Here is an 18,640-nt window from a genome sequence, read left to right on the forward strand (position 1 = left end):
TTTCCCAAAAGTCAATAAAGTTTTGCACTCAGCAAAATTCAGATTAAATATATTAATTTACCTTATATAACACATTTTTGACAAAAAGGAAATGCAGACATGGGTTTTGCTAAATTAAGTCAATGATATTGTTAACCCATTTTTGTCCAAAGTTTACTAAAGTATATCATTCAGCATTGCTAATAATATATTAATTTTACATTTTGTTAATTTCTTTCTATCCAAAATGAAATATTTCCATTAGAAAAATTTACTCTAATGATACCATGTATGTTCAGAGAAGAAATCAGTAATTTCCTGTTATGATTCTTTAATTAGTACCATGTATTTCTGTGAGTCTTCTCTCTGATTTAAGTAGTTTATTGGCATAATTCATATAGGATGATCCCCACTTTATAACTGCCATACATACGCAGTTAAATGAATGCAGTATGGCGATACTGGATGTAAGAATATGATTTTGATGGCAGAATTTAGGCAGCCAGCACGATCTCCCCTTTATATGTGGTACATATATCTAGCAATAAATACTGTACAGGTATGGGATCCATCATCCGGAAACCCATTATGCAGACAGCTTCGAATTACATAAAGTCGTCTCCCATAGACTCCATTATAATCAAATAATCCAGATTTTTAAAATTGATTTCATTTTTCACTGTAATAATAAAACAGTAGATGCTACTTGATCCCAACTAAAATATAATTAATCCTTATTGGAGGCAAAACCAGCCTATTCATGTTTTCATGATTTTCTAGTAGACTTAAGGTATGAAGATCCAAATTACGGAAACCCTAGGTCCCGAGCATTCTGGATAACAGGTCCCATGCCTGTATAATTAAGTTGGTTAGTAGGTACAATTAAGGTGTGTAAAATTTTTTTTGTTGCCCTAATGTGCCAAGCCTGTGTCTCCCAATGCATGTTGGGTAATGTAGTTTTTGTTTAACAATTTGCAGACTGCCACGTTTAATGTAAGACTACAATACCCAGCATTTAATGGGACTGAGTTTTGTAGAAGTCAAGAGTTACCAGATTGAGCTCTGTACCCCAGTCTCCCGTCCTCTTACGTATCTCATGTTTTCTGGTGACTTTTCTCAATTTCAGACAATTTTGGGGCAAAAATCGGCTGGCCACCAAAATGTCTGGAGGTTGACCCGTTTTGCCAATAATTATTGAAATTTTATATGTATTAGGGACTTGTGGGGCCCTATATCTCCTGGGTCCCTTTCTGTAGTTACGCCCCTGGTGAAGGGTGAATCTGTACCATTTTACTTCATGGAAAATTTGTAAATCAGTGAAAATTTGAAAAAGGCGTATTTTCACATGAATTTATTTTTTGTAGACTTTTTTTTCACTGCACATTCTGTGCTATTTTTGGGCTTCTTTTAAATGTGACTCTTGGCTAGTTTTGGGTTTGTTTTGAAGCTGATTTTTTTATTTTTTAAATTAGACCTGATAGTGAGTTTTTGGATGAATTCCTGTGGCGTGTGTTTAAGTGCTTGTAGTAACCAGGGGTGCAACTTTTTCTGTAAAAAAAAAAAAAAACTATTCTGACCTTCCTGTAGTTTTTATTTTTTTTTCTTACCAAATAAGACCACGATTATCTCGGAACAATCGTACGAATTGTCCATCAACTAAAAAGACCAATTTGCCAGTAAAACAAAGGGCCTGCTTGGCCCTGCAAATATAGATAGATTGCACTGGGACCGACAAAAAGATTTTTTAACCTGGCCGATCAATTTCCTGACAGATGTCGGCAGAAAAATCTTAAAATGTGCGATCGTTCGAATCCCACTAACTACACGATAATTTCGAAGGATTGGTCGGACTTCCCTAAATTGGTCGTTTGGCAAGAGAAATCTTTGCGTTTATGGGGAGCTTAAATCTGGAATCACATTTTCAGTACCAGCTGGGCAAACCCATTTGTAATAGACGATAAAGCACTAGTGGAGACCTCCTGTATTCCTTGCGTCTGCATCAAGTCAATTCTAGTTACGCCATTATGTCTCCTCCCAGCTACACCCACACATTAGCTCCACTCACACCATTAAACACTATACCTGCCTCGCTCCCAATTCTAGTTTGGGCTGAGAAGGAGGAGCTCATTCATTATACGGAAGTGGCACGATGACGTCGATGACGGGGTGGGCCGGCTGCATGTGACCTCACCAAGATGGTTGTGGGAGCGTTTCCCATCGCTAAGCTCCTGTACCTGGGGATCCGCCAGATAAGCAAACCTTTAGCGAACCGGATCAAGGCGGGCGCACGGCGGAGTGAATTCTTTCGTACCTACGTTTGTCTCCCGCCTGCTCAAGGTGACTTTATTTAATATGACTGCTGTACAGGCCGGGAGTAGTGGAGAATGGGCCAATAGGAACGTTACTTTGGTTGCTCTTAACCAATCAGAGAGAGGCTGCTTAAAGGGGGCTGTACAAATGTGTATGGTGAGAGGTCACCCTGCTGATATCACTTTCGAGATGATTTGGTTATATGTTTGTATATGAATGGCGTCGCCTCGAATTCAGTTTTTTAGTATTTCATCGCCTCCGTATTTTTGCTTTATTTCTAGGCTTTGTTCCTCCTCTCAGTTGCCTCGAGTATACTTATATCGTTAGTGACTCCAGCAGCTGATCATTTCACATTGCAATTGCCCGAAGTAGGAAAAATATATTTTAGTATGTTCTATATACTGTTGCCAAGGATACTTGAGAATTACAACTGCTGCAACTTCAAGCAATGATTTATTTCCATAATTACTGTACACTCTGTTTAATGGATACGCCCCCCCTCCACACACATTCATTGTTCCGTTATTGTATATGATGTATCTACTTCTCCTTTTAAAGGAGAAGGAAAGTCGTCTTTCACTTGGGGGTGTCAAATGTTAGGCACCCCCAAGTGATTGTATTTACTTACCTGAAATCCCGGGCCGGTGCTCCTATCAGCAGAAAACTGCACCGGCCTGGGGTTATACTAGTGAGTACCAAGGAGCGATCCTCTTCCGACTTCTTTCTTCACGCGCAGTAGAACGAAAAAGCTGGCTTTTTAGTTAAAGTTTGGCTTTTCGCTCTACTACAAATGTGCAGCTGCTATAAGAAGGAAGAAGCCGGAAGAAGATCAATCCGTGGTGCAGTTTCTGCTGATAGGAGCACCGGCTCTGGGTTTCAGGTAAGTCAATTTAATCACTTGGGGTGCCTAACATTTGTCACCCCCAAGCCTTTCCTTCTAACTAACAGTGTTGGACAGGGACACCAGGGGCCCACCAAAAAACCTTCGACTAGGGGCCCACCAGTTAATCTTAGACCAGGGGCCCACTCTTAGTACTATTATTCTTCCTCTCCTCACTCGGCCTCCATTCTTCTAATCTCTTTTCTTTACATACTATAATCTATTATTCCATCTATTTAGCCTCTTTTTGTCATAGAAATAGGGAATGACCATGAAATAGGCCAAATGTTTAGCAGCATGAGTGCCCACTGACAACTTGACCCCCCGGGACTTTTCCTGGTATCCCAATGGACCAGTCAAACACTGTATATTAATATATACTCCTTAAGCTAAACAGGAATTTTGCGTCACTTTGAACCAAAAGATTCTGTTTCTGTTGATCAGTGTCCAAAACATTCAAGGATCAGTAACATCAACTTTTTTTATAAAAAAAAAAATGTGTTTGTATACAAAAAAAAAACACCAAGACAAATTAAACTTTAAAATCTCAGTCATTCGTAAGCAATAACTACGCTTGCGCTCCTCTTCAGAAAAGGGGATCGTGATCCATTGTGCGTCGCTCAATTTCTCCTCTGCCTTCCTTATAGGTGATAGCCAGGGAGGAGAAATCGAGCGTCTTGTCTCCTTTTCTGAAGAGGAGCAGAATTTCGTTAAGTTATTTCTTAATAAAGGCCTTGCGATTTTAAAGTTTAATTTGTCTTGGTGGTTTTTTTTCAATGTATACTAACACATTTTTTTTTTTTTTTTTTTAAAAATTGGTTACTGGTCCTTTAAGTCCACTGTGATTTCATGTTTTATGACAACATGAGAACTTCAGAGAGGAGTGAATACTGTATATACTCGCGTATAAGCCGAGTTTTTCAGCACTGAAAATGTGCTGAAAAAGTCTACCTCGGCTTATACGCGAGTCTCAGTACCGAGTCTCTCCCCTGCTGCTGCGTGCTCGTTCCCAGTGCCCAGTATCAGACAAGCTGCTGCCTACTCCAGCCTCTTCTTCTGGTGACGTCACGAGCGCTATTATTGCGCGGCGGCTTCTGGGATCTCAGTTCGCTTAGCATGGTCACCGGAGGCAGGGGACTGGACCTCGTTCCCTCCTGTGGGTTTCCCTCACTGTGACGGAGGAAGCGATTACGGATGGGGCTGAGAGCGAGGAGCAACGGGAGGCAGCTGGTGTGTGTGTATGTGACACCCTCCTCTTCCGGCAATGGACGTCGACCGGCTCCAGGAGGCTCTGAAAGGTCAGACAGTTTCATGGCTATTGGGGCGAATGTGACGCAAACTAGGCATCTAGTCTAGTGGGGCTTTTAACCTCTGGCTGATTAGGGATCATGGGAGATGTAGTTCAGTGTAGGCTTAATTCCTCTCTATGCGCTGAGCACTCTGACACATGCGCAAATGTCACATAAGCAGCCTAATTCACCTGAAACAGCACCTTCTATACTCGCGCGTGTCAGTGCTCAGCGCATAGAAAAGAATGTTCGGCAAGGAGCAAATACACGGTCAGTCTCCCTTTATTTCCCGTGCCTGTCTGTGTGGGAGGCGGTGTTACAGAGGGAAAGGAATGTATGAAGAAACGTGCACGGGAGACCTGAAACTACAGAGGCTGCTTGCAGGGGGGGAGCTTTTTTCAGAGCTTTATTTCCACTTGCTTGTCTGGGAGGGAGGGGGGAGCAGCTTTTAGTAAAATGTAGCTGTGCCGGGAAAGGAAAATGTGACCCTGCAGGCAAAAGTGTAGTATAGGCTTATACACGAGTCAATACAGGTTCCCAGTTTTCCTAGGTAAAATTAGGTACCTCGACTTATACGCGGGTTGGCTTATACACGAGTATATACGGTAATAGGTGCCAGCCCTATTTGTTGGGGAATAGGGCTGGCATCTATTATTTTATGATGTGAGATGTTTGTGCAGCCCAAGTTTATTCTGGATATATTCACTTAATCAATTGCCTTTTGAAAAAGCATTGGTGAAACGCCCCTCAGGGCAAGACTTGACTCATTGTTTTAATTGTTTTTCACCTTCCAGTGAATATAGATTGCAGAAGTAATTTTTTAAATAAATCATCATCAAAGACTTCTGTAGAACTAAAAAAGCTGAATACATGTAAACCTTGGAGAAAATCCATTTGACAGACATAGGTACTGTGTGGTTATTGCTATGATAATCATATCCCTGTCTCTATTATAGGTATTGGTCCCCTGCTACTTAATCCATCAGACTACAGTCTTTTGGTAGCCTTTTCCAGCGTTTTCTAAAAATGCAGCTGATACAAAGTGGGAAGCGTACTCTCACATGAAAAAGGCCCTCTATTGTTTTGTAGGTGCTGTGTCATCACAGGCCATTTTTTTGAGTTCTTACTGAACCATAATTCCTTTTATGTACCTTTAACATCTCCCTGTGAAGCAGTTTTATCAAAAATGTAACCCATTACATTTAGTGGCAGATTTATCAAGAGTCGAATTGAAAATTAGAATTTTGAATTTTCAAGTTTATTTTAGTGAAAGTCGACTAGGGAATAGTAAAAATTCAATTCAAGTTTTCTAAAAAAAAAAAATTGAATTTCAAAATTTATTATGTACTGTCCATTTAAGAATTCAAATTCAACTAGTCGCTACCTTAAACCTGCCGAATTGCTGTTTTAGCCTATGGGGGATCAATTGGAGTTGTTTGCAGCCTTCCTGAAAATCGAATTTTTTTTTTTTCAGAGAAAAAACTCAATTCGAGTTTCCGAGTTTGAAAAATTTGATTTTTTTTTTTGTGTAACATTTAGATTGATAATTTTTTATTCAAATTTCGAGTTTTTACAAACTCCCATTAACTATAAATTGGACCCTTGATAAATCTGCTCCTTAATGACAGTGCCTATGATTATATCTGTCTGCTTCTCTTCTAAACCCCGCTGTCCCCATTTCTTAAATGGAAAGCAGTTTAAGACAACTTTTTTAAACTTCATTTTATATTATTTCATTATTTTTTGTGAACAACACAGCAATACATTACTTAATACAAAGTGACATTGTCCTTTGCCCGTTTCCATTTTAACTATACTGTACTTTGCGCTCATGTTGTTGGTTTACATACATATTAAATACAATTTTTTCAGTTTCTATTTCCTAGGGGCAATTTGCTGGATGAATATGGTGCAATGTTCTTGCCAAGTGTAACTTTTTTTTTTTTCCCGAGGGAACAAATAGTATGTTCGTCTTAATCATCTGTGTTCTTTATCTTTTATTATGAACAAATTAAATATATAACATTTTTGTAGGAACATGTGTTTTGAAGAGATTGTGGTGCCCCCTTGGCCACCATTTTTTTCTCATCATATATCAAGTCATAGGTCATTATTTGGTTGAAAATTGTTTATTATAGCTGTATGTATATCCAAATTGCACAAATTTGCCTTTCTGTCCTTTTGGATCTGTCATTTGGACTGTAGCACTTGCATTTCCAGATCAACCAATATAAAAGGTAGTTTTATAGTATTCTATCAAGCATGAACCATAATGAGTCCATAATCCTTGCAGCCATGTCACAGAGTCTGTAGTTTGTCCTATGTGTATAGTGGGGATTCCATTATTTTCATTATTTATTTCCATAATTACTAGACATTCTATAATAAATATATTTTTATATATATATATATATATATATATATATATATATATATATATATATATATATATATATTTGAACGCACTCTCAGGACTTATAAAATAATCATTTATTAACAGAACTTCAATTTGATGTTTCGGCCCTATCCAAGGTGCAGATTCCTACTTCTCCTTTAATGCATACCTCCCCCCACATTCAGCTGCTCCTTTAAAGGGTTGTTCACCTTTAAATTAACTTGTAGTATAATGTAGAAATTGACATTCCGAGACAATTTGCGATTGGTTTTAAATTTTTTTTATTTGTGGTTTTGAGTTATTTAGTTTTTTTTTAGCTCTCCAGTTTGCAATTTCAGAAATCTGGTTGCTATGGTACAAATTGCAGTAGCAACCATGCACTAATTTGAATAAGAGACTGGAATGAGAGCGTAGATGGGTAGAAAGATGAGTAATAAAAAGTAGCAATAACAATAAATGTGTAGCCTTACAAAGCATTTGTTTTTATAAATGGGGTCAGAGACCCCCATTTGAAAGATGGAAAGCGACAGAAGAAGGCAAATAATTCAAAAACTATAAAAAAATAAATAATGAAGGCCAATTGAAAAGTTTCTTAGAATGTCATTCTAGAACATACTAAAAGTTAACTTAAAGGTGAACCTCACCTTTAAGCTTGTTTTTTGTATTTATTGAGCTAAACATGTATCTGCTTCACTTGGAACCAAAAGTTTCTTTTGATCAGTGTCAAAAAAACGTAAATCTACTGTTTTTGCTTCTTCTATGACAAAACTTCAAAGAGGGTGAATAATACGTGCCAATCCTATTTGTTAAGGAATAGGACTTTTTTTAAAAAAATTATTTTATTATAGGAGAGGTTTGTGCAGCCCAAGTTTTTCTTGTATATATTAATTTACACATCTGGGCACATTGTGTTCTTATGGATTATGTTTGAATTATATGCATGGCCTTTTCATAACCATAGGAAACAAACAATTGAACGCAATACACAACGTTTCGGGGACTGGCCCCTTCATCAGGTTACCCCCATCACCTGACAAAGGGGCCAGCCCCCAAAACGTTGTGTATTGCGTGACACATTAAACACATAGGGGTCTATCCCCTTTTGCAATTATCTCTGTGTGCCTGTTGTTTGTTTACTGTGGATTCATGGGAGGGCCGTCTCCCTAGAGGACTGAGCACCAGATATCTATATACAGGAGGGCCTGGGAGTGCATGTGGAATTTACTTTTCACAACCATTACAGGAGCTATAGTGTTTTATAGAGCGTAAAATGTGTTTTCTGCATCGATGAGATGTTCATATTTTGTGGCCTTGATTCTGACTACCATGGAATTCACAATAGACATATATGATACACTGTGCAACCAATCGAAATGTTGTACTTAAATACAGTGGGGACCCAGTTTTTTTTTTTGTACCCACAAAAAACGCTCTGCATAGGACATTTTCCTCGCACTGCTTCGCACAGCTGCATTCTTTCCTACGAAGATTTTTCAGTGATTTTTTTTGCTGACCCTGGGAAAATGTAAAAGTGTGTGTGTGTGTGGGGGGGGGGGGGTAACACTATAATTGCAGTTGACAGAACAATGTAACTGCACAATCCACCTCGGTTGCGACATCCCTTGCAGTTACATCTTTATCACTGAGCCAAGCGAACAGTAAGCAAATTGTTGGTCTGAATGTTTACAGTGATATTAAGCTTTTTGCCAGGGCCCCTTTTAATCTTTAAAGGGGTTGTTCATCATTAAATTCACGGAGTATGATGTAGAGAGTAATATTCTGAGACAATTTGCAATTGGTTTTCACTATTATTTGTGGTTTCTGAGTTATTTAGGTTTTAATCCAGCAGGTCTGCAGTTTAACAATCTGGTTGCTAGGGTCCAAATTACTTTCATAACCATGCATTGATTTGAATAAAGAGACTGGGATATGAATAGTAGAGGGCCTGAAAATAAAGATGAGTACTAAAAAGTAGTAGGAATAAAATTACATTTGTAGCCTTACAGAACGTTTTGTTTTTAGTAGGGATGCACCGAATCCAGGATTCGGGCCTTTTTCAACAGGATTCGGCCGAATCCTTCTGCCTGGCCGAACCAAATCCAAATTTGCATATGCAAATTAGGGTCGGGAGGGAAATCACGTGACTGTCACAATACAAGGAAGTTAAATATGTTTTCCCCTTACCACCCCTAATTTGCATATGCAAATTAGGTTTCTGTTCGGTATCTGGCCGAATCTTTCGCAAAGGATTCAGGGGTTCGGCCGAATCCAAAAGTGGATTCGGTGCATCCCTAGTTTTTAGATTGGGTCAGTGACCCCCATTTGAAAAGCTGGAATGAATCAGAAGAAGGCAAATAATTCAAAAACGATAAAGAAAAAATGAAAGCCAATTGAAAAGTTGCTTAGAATTAGCCATTGTAGAACTTATCTTAATGGTGAACCACCCCTTCGTTCCGCTGCTTGATTAGTAGTGTTTATAGTAAGTCAATAAATGTCATTACAGAGTGGCCAACACTAAATATTATGGTTAAATTAACTGCTACCTTTTCAGCCTACAGTACTATATAATAAATACAGTGGACAGCGTTATGCACTTTTTCTTGGAAGCTCATTCTCACTCCCTTTCTGCAGTATATCACTGGGTGGAAATGCGTTCCAAAATGAGGATCATGGGATTCCGTGGAGCAGTAATCAAGCCTTTAAATGAAGATGCAGCTGCAGAGTTGGGGGCAGAGCTACTAGGAGAGGCCATCATCTTTCTTATAGGTGGTGGATGTATGGTAGCAGAGTATTCAAGGCAATCAGCTAACAGCCATAGGAAAGAGGAAGAAATGGAGGCCAGACTGGGATCTATGGAGGCTGAGATTGCACGATTGGGACTCCTAACAGAGGAACTGGAAACCAGGGCTCGTGTGACAGAGAGGCAACAAGCTGGCAAATGATTAATTCATGAAATTTCTCCACTGACCTTGCATAAACCTTGCACTTGTTTCTACAAAACTAAACACTGGAGACCTTTGGCCAGCTGTACAAGGAAGTACACACACCAGGATCTTTCCTTTGGAAAAAATGTTTTGCATATTAAAAAAATAAATAAAAGGAGAGCTACAGTGATATGAGTGTTAAGAATTGTATCTATAATGCACAGACTTACCTAATGGAATACCTCCATGCATGAAGCAGAAACAAACCACACATGATAGGCCAAGATTTATTTCTAGAAAACTGGATACAAAAAAATTCCACATATATATATATATATATATATTAAGGTTATAATATACTCCAAAGCACTTATCCCCTCAGTTACCCCTCTGCTACGTGTGCATTACGTAGCAGAAATATAGGGCAGTCATGGGCACCCCAGACTAGGGATACACCGAATCCAGGATTCGGTTCGGGATTAGGCCTTTCAGCAGGATTCGCCGAATCCTTATATGCAAAGTAAATTAGGGACGGGGAGGGAAATTGCATGACTTTTTGTCACAAAACAAGGAAGTAAAAATTTTCTTTGCAAATTAGGATTCGGGTTCAGTATTCAGCCGATCTTTCGCAAAGGATTCGGGGGTTTGGTCAAATCCAAAATAGTGGATTTGGTGCTTCCCCAACCCAGACTGACTGATTCCCCTATCCAGTGTGAGACCCTAGTATTCTAACACTATGAATAGCCCTATACCCGCCACCATTTGCACACCAGCAGATCGCTTTGAGTAGCACTACCTCTGATACAACATACATATACAAAACATTTTGAAATGATGATTTTTTTTTTTTTTAAAAAAAACCCCATTATCCCATAAATTTAAAAAAAAAGTCCTATTGGTCGAAGCTTAAAACTTCTGCTAACCCGTTTAGAGCCGCACATGTGCAAGGAGAAGAAATGGGCAGAGAGAAAATGAATGTGTCCATGTGAGGTGCAGCGATGAGTACCGGTTGCAGTTTGGCTAAAACAGGATACTGTTGTGTAGATAGCAGTGGAATGTGTGCAGCATCTCATAGTACAGCATTTGTTTACAGAACTTGATTAGTACAGTAATGTATGACTACAGCAGTGATTAGTGCAGGATTTTGTACAATTAAGTACAGGTAGGCATGCCCAGAGAAGTAAGAGATCAGCACAAGATACTTTTTGTGCAAGCAAATGCATATTTCCCTCAAATATAGGACCCTGCAAAAGAAGGAATGAGTGTCCCTCGGTAGAGCACTATTGGTGGAGCCTGAGTCATCTTAAAAGGTAAGGCTTGATTCAAGGAGTACCCCTTCTGCGCAGCTCCTGTGTAAATGCTGCAAAGAGAAAGGCAAGTCAGAATATTTTAACTGAAGTCAATTACGATGTATTGATTAACTCCATTATTAGTAATAGGAAAGCAACCAAATTCTTTTATAGTAAATTAAAGCACATCAATTACACTAGGTCCTTACAACTCAAGTATAATGGTTATTTTGATTTCCTCTCCACGTACTAGCAATCAAAATACACATAAAAGTAAGGAAGCAAAGTAAGTCACTTCTGATCTGCAGCTCCTGCCCCACCAACCAGCCAAATGGATCCGTTTCTGAACCCAGTATACTGTAACTATTTTTGGGTGGTTGAGAATTTATTAATTTAATTTGAAACCGTTGCAGTTGAATAAACATTACAACCGCTGAAGTTCGCACTATATGCCTGCCATATATTCAGTGAACAGAATTGTTAAACGGATCTTTAATGGGAGAACATGTGTTTTACAAAATACATAATTTAATAGCGCTCCTACAGCAGAATCCTGCATTGAAATCTGTTTTTCAAAACAGCAAGTTTTTATATATATATAAATGAAATCTGACCTGGAGCTAGACATATCGGTTTCCCAGGTACCCCCAGTCATGTGACTTGTGCTCTGATAAACTCTTTACTGCTGCACTGCAAGTTAGTCATATCACCCCCACACACACACACACACACACACACACACACACACACACACACTTACTTTTTCCTATCGGCAGAACAATAGGAAGGTAACCAGATAACAGCTTCCTGATACCTGCATTGCTAAAAATGCTCTCACGTAGTAGTAAATATGAGAACAGCATTCAAAAGTAAAAATCCAAGTACAGCGACCCCATTCAGTTATATTAAATAAGAGAAACAATAGCCTATCTGAAAGTAGTTCCATTGTGAAGTGCTGGCCCTTTCAGAAAAGCACATAAGCAAAATGACCCGAGATGGCTGCCTTCTAGGGTTGGCACCCGGCCAGTATTTTACCGGCCTAGCCGGTAAAACACCTGCCGGGGCTGGTATTAAAAATTTACCGGCAATGTAGCTACCTGTAATTTGTAATACCATTTACAAAATACCTTGCCCACCGATGAAAACTTAAATTTTCGTTGGCTTCAGGTGGTGGCCCCGCCCCTTTTGAGATGCTACCCCGTGGCCCCGCCCCTTTGTGGGCGCCTCATTTTTTGCATTACGTCCCGCCCCTTTATTTTCCGCCCCCACCACTGGCCGGTATTTTTTTTTTTTTTTTAAAGTGGCAACCCTACTGCCTACACACCAATATTACAACTAAAACAAATGTATTCGTTCAAGAATAAAGTTAAACGGTAGAATGAAAAAAAACTACCAAAAAAATCATGGCAGAATCCATTTCATAATGCACTGCAACAGTGATGCAAAAGTACATTGGCAATACAGGTATCTTTAAAACACTGGTCATACATGCCCAGATTTGGCTGTGCAGTTTTGACAATAATGAAAACATCTGGGCATGTATAACAAATTGGAAGGCTGTTTAGACCAATAATCCCCACTGATAAAGACTTAAATGGAAAATATCAGTCTGGAGGCTGAAAGGAAAAAAAAAGAACTGTTGGCCCAAATAAACAATATCTTGACACACATTTATGGCCTGCTAGTGAGTTCCCAAAAACCAAAACAAGAGTACTGCTATGCTGTGCAGACACATGGAGCAGATATCGACACTGTATATTAAACCAATGCTTTAATAACCTTTGTTTGCAGCATAAACATTGTTGAGTCAAAATTTGCAACCTGCAGCTCTCTCTATTGTTGACTCAACTCTCTACATATCCTGGCTATTTTGGGGATGCTGCTAGGTGAATCTTAAAAACGCCAGAAAGCTATATCAAAACTTCCTTTTGATATAGTTCAGTATAAAAGTTTCTAGAAAGCAGAAGCACACAGGCCCCTCTTTATTCTCCACTCACCTTCAATAATCTCTTCCTTCACTTTCTGCAGCTCTCTCCTCATCTCTTCCAGCAATTCCTGCAAAAGTTCAACACTTAGTTGAATAGCCAGATTGGTACAGCAACCAGACCACTAAAACCCTTACAAAGAAATCTGACCCAGCCCCAGCATATAAGATGTAGATATACTCTACTGCTGGAGAAGGAAATTGGAATTAGTAGTAAGGCTTATGGGCACATAAACTGGCAAATCTGATCATCTCTTATAAGTGCTGCCAGATAGCCAATTAGAGCCCTTATATGGCACCCCAAGAACTTTTTTCATGTTCGTGTTGCTCCCAAACACTTTTAGATTTGAATGTAGCTCACATGTACAAACGGTTGGGGACCACTATTCTATATAATAGCTAGCAATACCAAGGAAGTGTAAGCATTAGAACAAGTGGGAGGTGGCCACTACATAATTTCAGACTTCCAAGGCTAATTCTAAAGCTTTGAAAACCTTGAATGTCTGCTATACAACTCCCTTCTATAAAAATGTAATCTAAACTCATGCCAAAAAGACTTTTGCTAATTAAAGCTTCACCCCACTACTCTGCTGAGTGTGGCTATCAATTAAGAACATACCCCTTTGGGTTTCCACCCCCTAAATTCAATGACCTTTTCCCTGTTGCAGTTTGTCATTATATTTTCCCCAGGGATGCACATTCCAATCGTTTTCCAAGTTTCTTTTGTGAGCCTGTGATATCCAACGTTGCTGCTTCTGTCATCATGGATGGCCAACAAGAATTTGAGGTAGAAAAGACAAGATTTCCCAGAGGCTTAATGGAAAAGCTTTGGACCAGGAAAACAATACTGTGTGAAATATAATGTGCATGCTCCTCAACTTCCATTATAGATTTCTGTCTGCTAGTAAAGGTTGTGTGATCACATTCTGGGGGTGCTGTGAGGAGCAGAAGTGCCTACAGATTGGCTTGCATTTTTAAAACCTGATCTGGTATGGCACTCTGATGTTTGTGTGACTTTTTTTTTTTTTGGCAATGGAGTGATCATAAGTGCAGATTCTGCATAAAGATTCCATCTGCTGCAATGTTCATACTTTTGTGTCCAAATTCAAAATTTAACCTGCAATTTCTTGCCTGACTATAGGGTGGTCACTAAAGGCCATACACAGGGAGACCCGCTCGTATCGCCAAACGAGTGGATCTCTCCCCGATATGCCCACCTTCAGCCAGATATCAATCGGGGACATCTGTCGAATGGCCCCACACATGGGCCAATAAACTGCTGAATTGGTCTGTTGGCAGCTTTTATCAGCCCGTGTATGGGGGACCTTTACACCACTTTATTAGAAGCTACCATGCACTTACATCAGAGCAAAATACTAATTCACTAGTATAGCAACAATCACCATACAACAAAGCTAACTATTGGTTTTCCTTTTCAGCTTATTAAACAGCAAAGGTTGTCCGATACCTAACAAATTATCTAAACGAATGTTCCACTTTTTTTTTGCACACATAGCTAAGAATGAATTGGACGGGCTATATTCTAGTTTTTTGTCTTACATTGCAGAGATGGGAGTATAGGCAATTTAATTCTTAAAAGTTTCACTGCTACATGTGTTAATGGACTAAATTATTATCACTGGCTTTAATGCTTCCCATCTTATAGTTAAGAAAAATCTGTAGCTCTCTGCAAAACTAAGTGTAAGATCTGTGGTTTCAGTACTGGGACCCAGGCTGCTTATAGAAGAGATTTTAGTGGTATTGGAAGAACTGATGTGTAAAATAAAGCACAAGCGTAAAGTGTTCACAGGAAGTGGTTTTAAGTGGTGTGATGCTTTTCTTTTTTGTGTTATTAAAATAATATTGTTAAGCTTCTTGTAAAAATTAATGACCAGGTTATATTAGAACATCTGCACTGCATGCAATTCAGCAATGTCCAGTTCACATGACCATACCAAGGATCCTGTCTCAAATTACCAGCAGGACAATCATATACAGGGCAGTATATAGGACAATTATATGGCCCACCACAAAAGGTATACTGTACCCATCCCTGATACATCTTTACTTCTATAAGTCACTGTAAATATTAAAATGTACTGACAACCATGTTGTTGTGTTATCGATACAATTCAATAACCACAATGATGCACACAAATCACCAATACTGTTTCAAGTAAAACTACCTTCTGATGTGTCATTTATGTGATAAATAATCAACCTATAATCCATTAATACCTGCTTGATTCTTTCCATTGAGTCAGAGTCCTCTGAATTTGGGGCCACCTCAGTACTCCCAACTGTGGATTTCATCCTGAAAAAGTAATAGAAAATGGAATATGCCACGAGAAGCCATGTCTCTGCTCTCCACCCAGTTTTTCTTTGGAAAAAAGCATTTCACTTTCCCATTACAATAGTGGAGGCTGATGAAAGTTACCTTGGTAACGTGGTGCTTCCTCTGTCCCAGGGGCGGCGGCTGATATCTGTAATTAAAAAACAGTAGTTGACAAAGCAAAACTGTTTAAGTTTCAAATGTGTTTGTCAAGAAAAGATCAGAAAACCTCGGAAATTTTGAAGCCTTTAAAATTATTTTGCTGTAAGGCCAAGGAGCTTCTAGTTAAGCCAAGCGAATGTTCGTTACAATAAATTGTATGAAAACACAGATTCAGCTCTGGAAAAACATACAATACTTAGAAATGCATGGATCAGCTCTCTTGATGAGGTTTGTAGATGATAGAGGGCTGAAAGTCAACTTTCAGAAGCAGACAAGAACACAACATTTTTCTCCAGTGCAAAGGAGGCTCACAGCACATGGAAAAACAGCCATTAATTACCAAGGTCTTTATTTCAGGATATCCTGAAATCCTAATATTTATTAAATCTAATTTAAAAAATGATTATCTGTGTTGTTTTGCTGGTTTTTGCTTGATAATCACCATTTTAGGCGAAAATATCTCACACATCACTATCCAACTAGAGGGAGTACCATATGAAAAGAACTCAAGCAGTACTCTATAGCAGAACTGAGAGATGTGATATTACCTTCCTTATTAGATATTTTACAGCAGGGCAGCACTGAAAGGCAAACAGAAGGCATTCTCATGCCGCATTCCCTCAAAACCAAAAATTAGGGCTTTTTAGTCAAATTTAAGGAATCATGGCAGAAGACATGCAAATTAGTCCTTAATGAATATTCTAGCAAACCAGCAAGTTCCTTACATGTGAATGCACTTAAAAGATTTTATATAAAGGTTATATATCTACATCTCTGTCCCAAGCATTTGGTTGTCCAGCAGGTCTGAGAAAATAAGTGTGTAATCCTTCTTACTTGACATGTTTTATTAAAGAAACTGTCATTTACTTTGTACTCTGTACATTTTAGTGGATGATTACTAAGTGGGCAGGATAGGAAAGGCACATGTTAAAGCGTTGTTCACCTTGTTTTTTTAGTTCAGTTAGTTTCAGATAGTTCACCGGAAATCAAGTCTTTTTCCCAACTACTTTTTATTAGTGACCGTTTTTTTAATATTGAAGTGTAAAGTTTCATTATTCACCTTCTAATCTAAAGCATCTCTGGGGGGCGGGGGGTAGAGTCCTGCAGCGGGTCGGGTACCCGCGGGTTACCCTCAAAAACCTGCGTGTTGCGGGTAGAAGTTCCAGGTGCGGGTATAGACGCGGGTCTTCTCCATAGCGATCTCTACTCCTTTTTTTCTGATCACGACTACTTCCGATGATGTCACTTCCAGTTTACAATGACAGCACTTCCTGATTCTCAGCGGGTTGCGGATAAAGTACTTATGGGTTGGGTAGCGGGTCCAAGCAGATAAGAATGCTGATTGCAGCTTGGGGGTACGGGTCGGGTATGGGTTCCAAAAAATTGACCCGTGCAGGACTCTAGTGGGGGGGGGGGGTCATTCTTTAACAGTTTTAAATTGATACATTAAAGGGATCCTGTCATCGGAAAACATGTTTTTTTTCAAAACGCATCAGTTAATAGTGCTACTCCTGCAGAATTCTGCACTGAAATCCATTTCTCAAAAGAGCAAACAGATTTTTTTTATATTCAATTTTGAAATCTGACATGGGGCTAGACATTTTGTCAATTTCCCAGCTGCCCCCAGTCATGTGACTTGTGCCTGCACTTTAGGAGAGAAATGCTTTCTGGCAGGCTGCTGTTTTTCCTTCTCAATGTAACTAAATGTGTCTCAGTGGGATATGGGTTTTTACTATTGAGTGTTGTTCTTAGATCTACCAGGCAGCTGTTATCTTGTGTTAGGGAGCTGCTATCTGGTTACCTTCCCATTGTTCTTTTGTTTGGCTGCTGGGGGGAAAAAGGGAGGGGGGTGATATCACTAACTTGCAGTACAGTAGAAAAGAGTGATTGAAGTTTATCAGAGCACAATTCACATGACTTGGGGCAGCTGGGAAATTGACAATATGTCTAGCCCCATGTCAGATTTCAAAATTGAATATAAAAAAAATCTGTTTGCTCTTTTGAGAAATGGATTTCAGTGCAGAATTCTGCTGGAGCAGCACTATTAACCGAAAAAATTCCCATGACAGTATCCCTTTAAGTTTATACATGCTATTTTTTTCCCTGCTGAGCAGAGTCCCTGAGTTTCATTAAAGGCAGCTGTTAGAATTGATACAATAGTTGCAAATATTTTACAGATACTGCTGAGAAGACTAATAGGAATGATTATGTATTTTTACTCACCATTTTGGCCTCCTCCTCCCTGAATGTCATTATCATCTTGGGTTGTGGTGGGTGGTGGACGCTCCCCTTGCTGTGTAATCTTCTTCCTGGAATTGTGAGAAGGTAAAAGACAGCTTGTACAAAGGCCCACCTGTTACCCCTGTTTGTCTCCCTCCATGGAGAGGCTTGTTTAAAGCTTATTTTGATTACATTTTAATTAGATAATTAATCAAACTTCCATTTATTTTCCTTGATTGTGTGGCATTAAAACTACATTAAAGCCTATGCCGTAGAAACATAATTCTATTGCATGTTTTATATAGAAGCCACAAATAAAATAAACAGCTCAATATATAGGCATCTTGAATGAACACAATTCTTACTACTAGTCCATACTACATACATTACAATGAGTGGTAACTGTTGGAATACAAATGCTGCTCTTCCAGTCCCAGTAAGCTTAAGCTAATATATAAAAAAAAAGTGTTCTGTATGTGCCCACAGTTGTGACGCCACACCATAAAAACAGTTCCCAGGTCAAAATCCCTTTAAATCTGCTGACAAGTTACCTGCGAGCCAGTTTTGCATTCATTTCGTCCATCAATCCTCCTCCACCACCCCCTCCTGTTGCCGCCCCACCACTTGTGCGACTTATGTCTGGCTTTGCAGGCACTCCACCAACTGGGGAGGATCCACCCCCAGCATCATCCTGCTAAAAAACAAATTTTTGAACACTAGTAGGATGCATAAAAATGACTGCCCTCTTTCCCTAGACATACCACATATATTAATAATCTATTTTTACATATTTCTATACATTTTTTTTCTTTGACAATTATTTCTTGCTTCCCAGTGTTCCATGTCCCCTACTATCTGGCTTGTTTACGCCCATCT

The 18,640-nt window shown here is 39.1% G+C and overlaps 2 protein-coding genes across 3 annotated transcripts in view; one reads left to right on the forward strand and one right to left on the reverse strand.

Annotated features, from left to right (window-relative positions):
* The first annotated feature begins 2,126 nt into the window (after positions 1 to 2,126).
* On the forward strand, positions 2,127 to 9,967 carry opa3.S (optic atrophy 3 (autosomal recessive, with chorea and spastic paraplegia) S homeolog). Its single transcript, NM_001094483.1, is given in 2 exon segments — positions 2,127 to 2,316; positions 9,485 to 9,967. Coding segments are annotated over 2 exon segments (453 nt in total). The 5' UTR covers positions 2,127 to 2,174; the 3' UTR covers positions 9,796 to 9,967.
* Positions 9,968 to 10,050: 83 nt separating this feature from the next.
* LOC108700560 (vasodilator-stimulated phosphoprotein) overlaps positions 10,051 to 18,640 on the reverse strand; it is a 28,343-nt gene continuing 19,753 nt past the window's right edge. Inside the window, exons 7-12 of one of the 2 annotated variants that reach the window (XM_041575164.1) lie at positions 18,316 to 18,455; positions 17,768 to 17,853; positions 15,488 to 15,533; positions 15,289 to 15,364; positions 13,064 to 13,121; positions 10,051 to 11,137 (exon numbers count right to left, since the gene is read on the reverse strand). In XM_041575164.1, the coding sequence (XP_041431098.1) occupies positions 11,100 to 11,137; positions 13,064 to 13,121; positions 15,289 to 15,364; positions 15,488 to 15,533; positions 17,768 to 17,853; positions 18,316 to 18,455 (444 nt within the window). In that variant the 3' untranslated portion in view covers positions 10,051 to 11,099. Of the gene's footprint in view, positions 11,138 to 13,063; positions 13,122 to 15,288; positions 15,365 to 15,487; positions 15,534 to 17,767; positions 17,854 to 18,315; positions 18,459 to 18,640 lie in introns of both variants that reach the window. The other variant, XM_041575163.1, reaches the window with a different exon arrangement.

The sequence above is a fragment of the Xenopus laevis genome, chromosome 8S, assembly GCF_017654675.1.
Source record: "Xenopus laevis strain J_2021 chromosome 8S, Xenopus_laevis_v10.1, whole genome shotgun sequence".
In the NCBI taxonomy this organism is placed as follows: Eukaryota; Metazoa; Chordata; class Amphibia; order Anura; family Pipidae; genus Xenopus; species Xenopus laevis.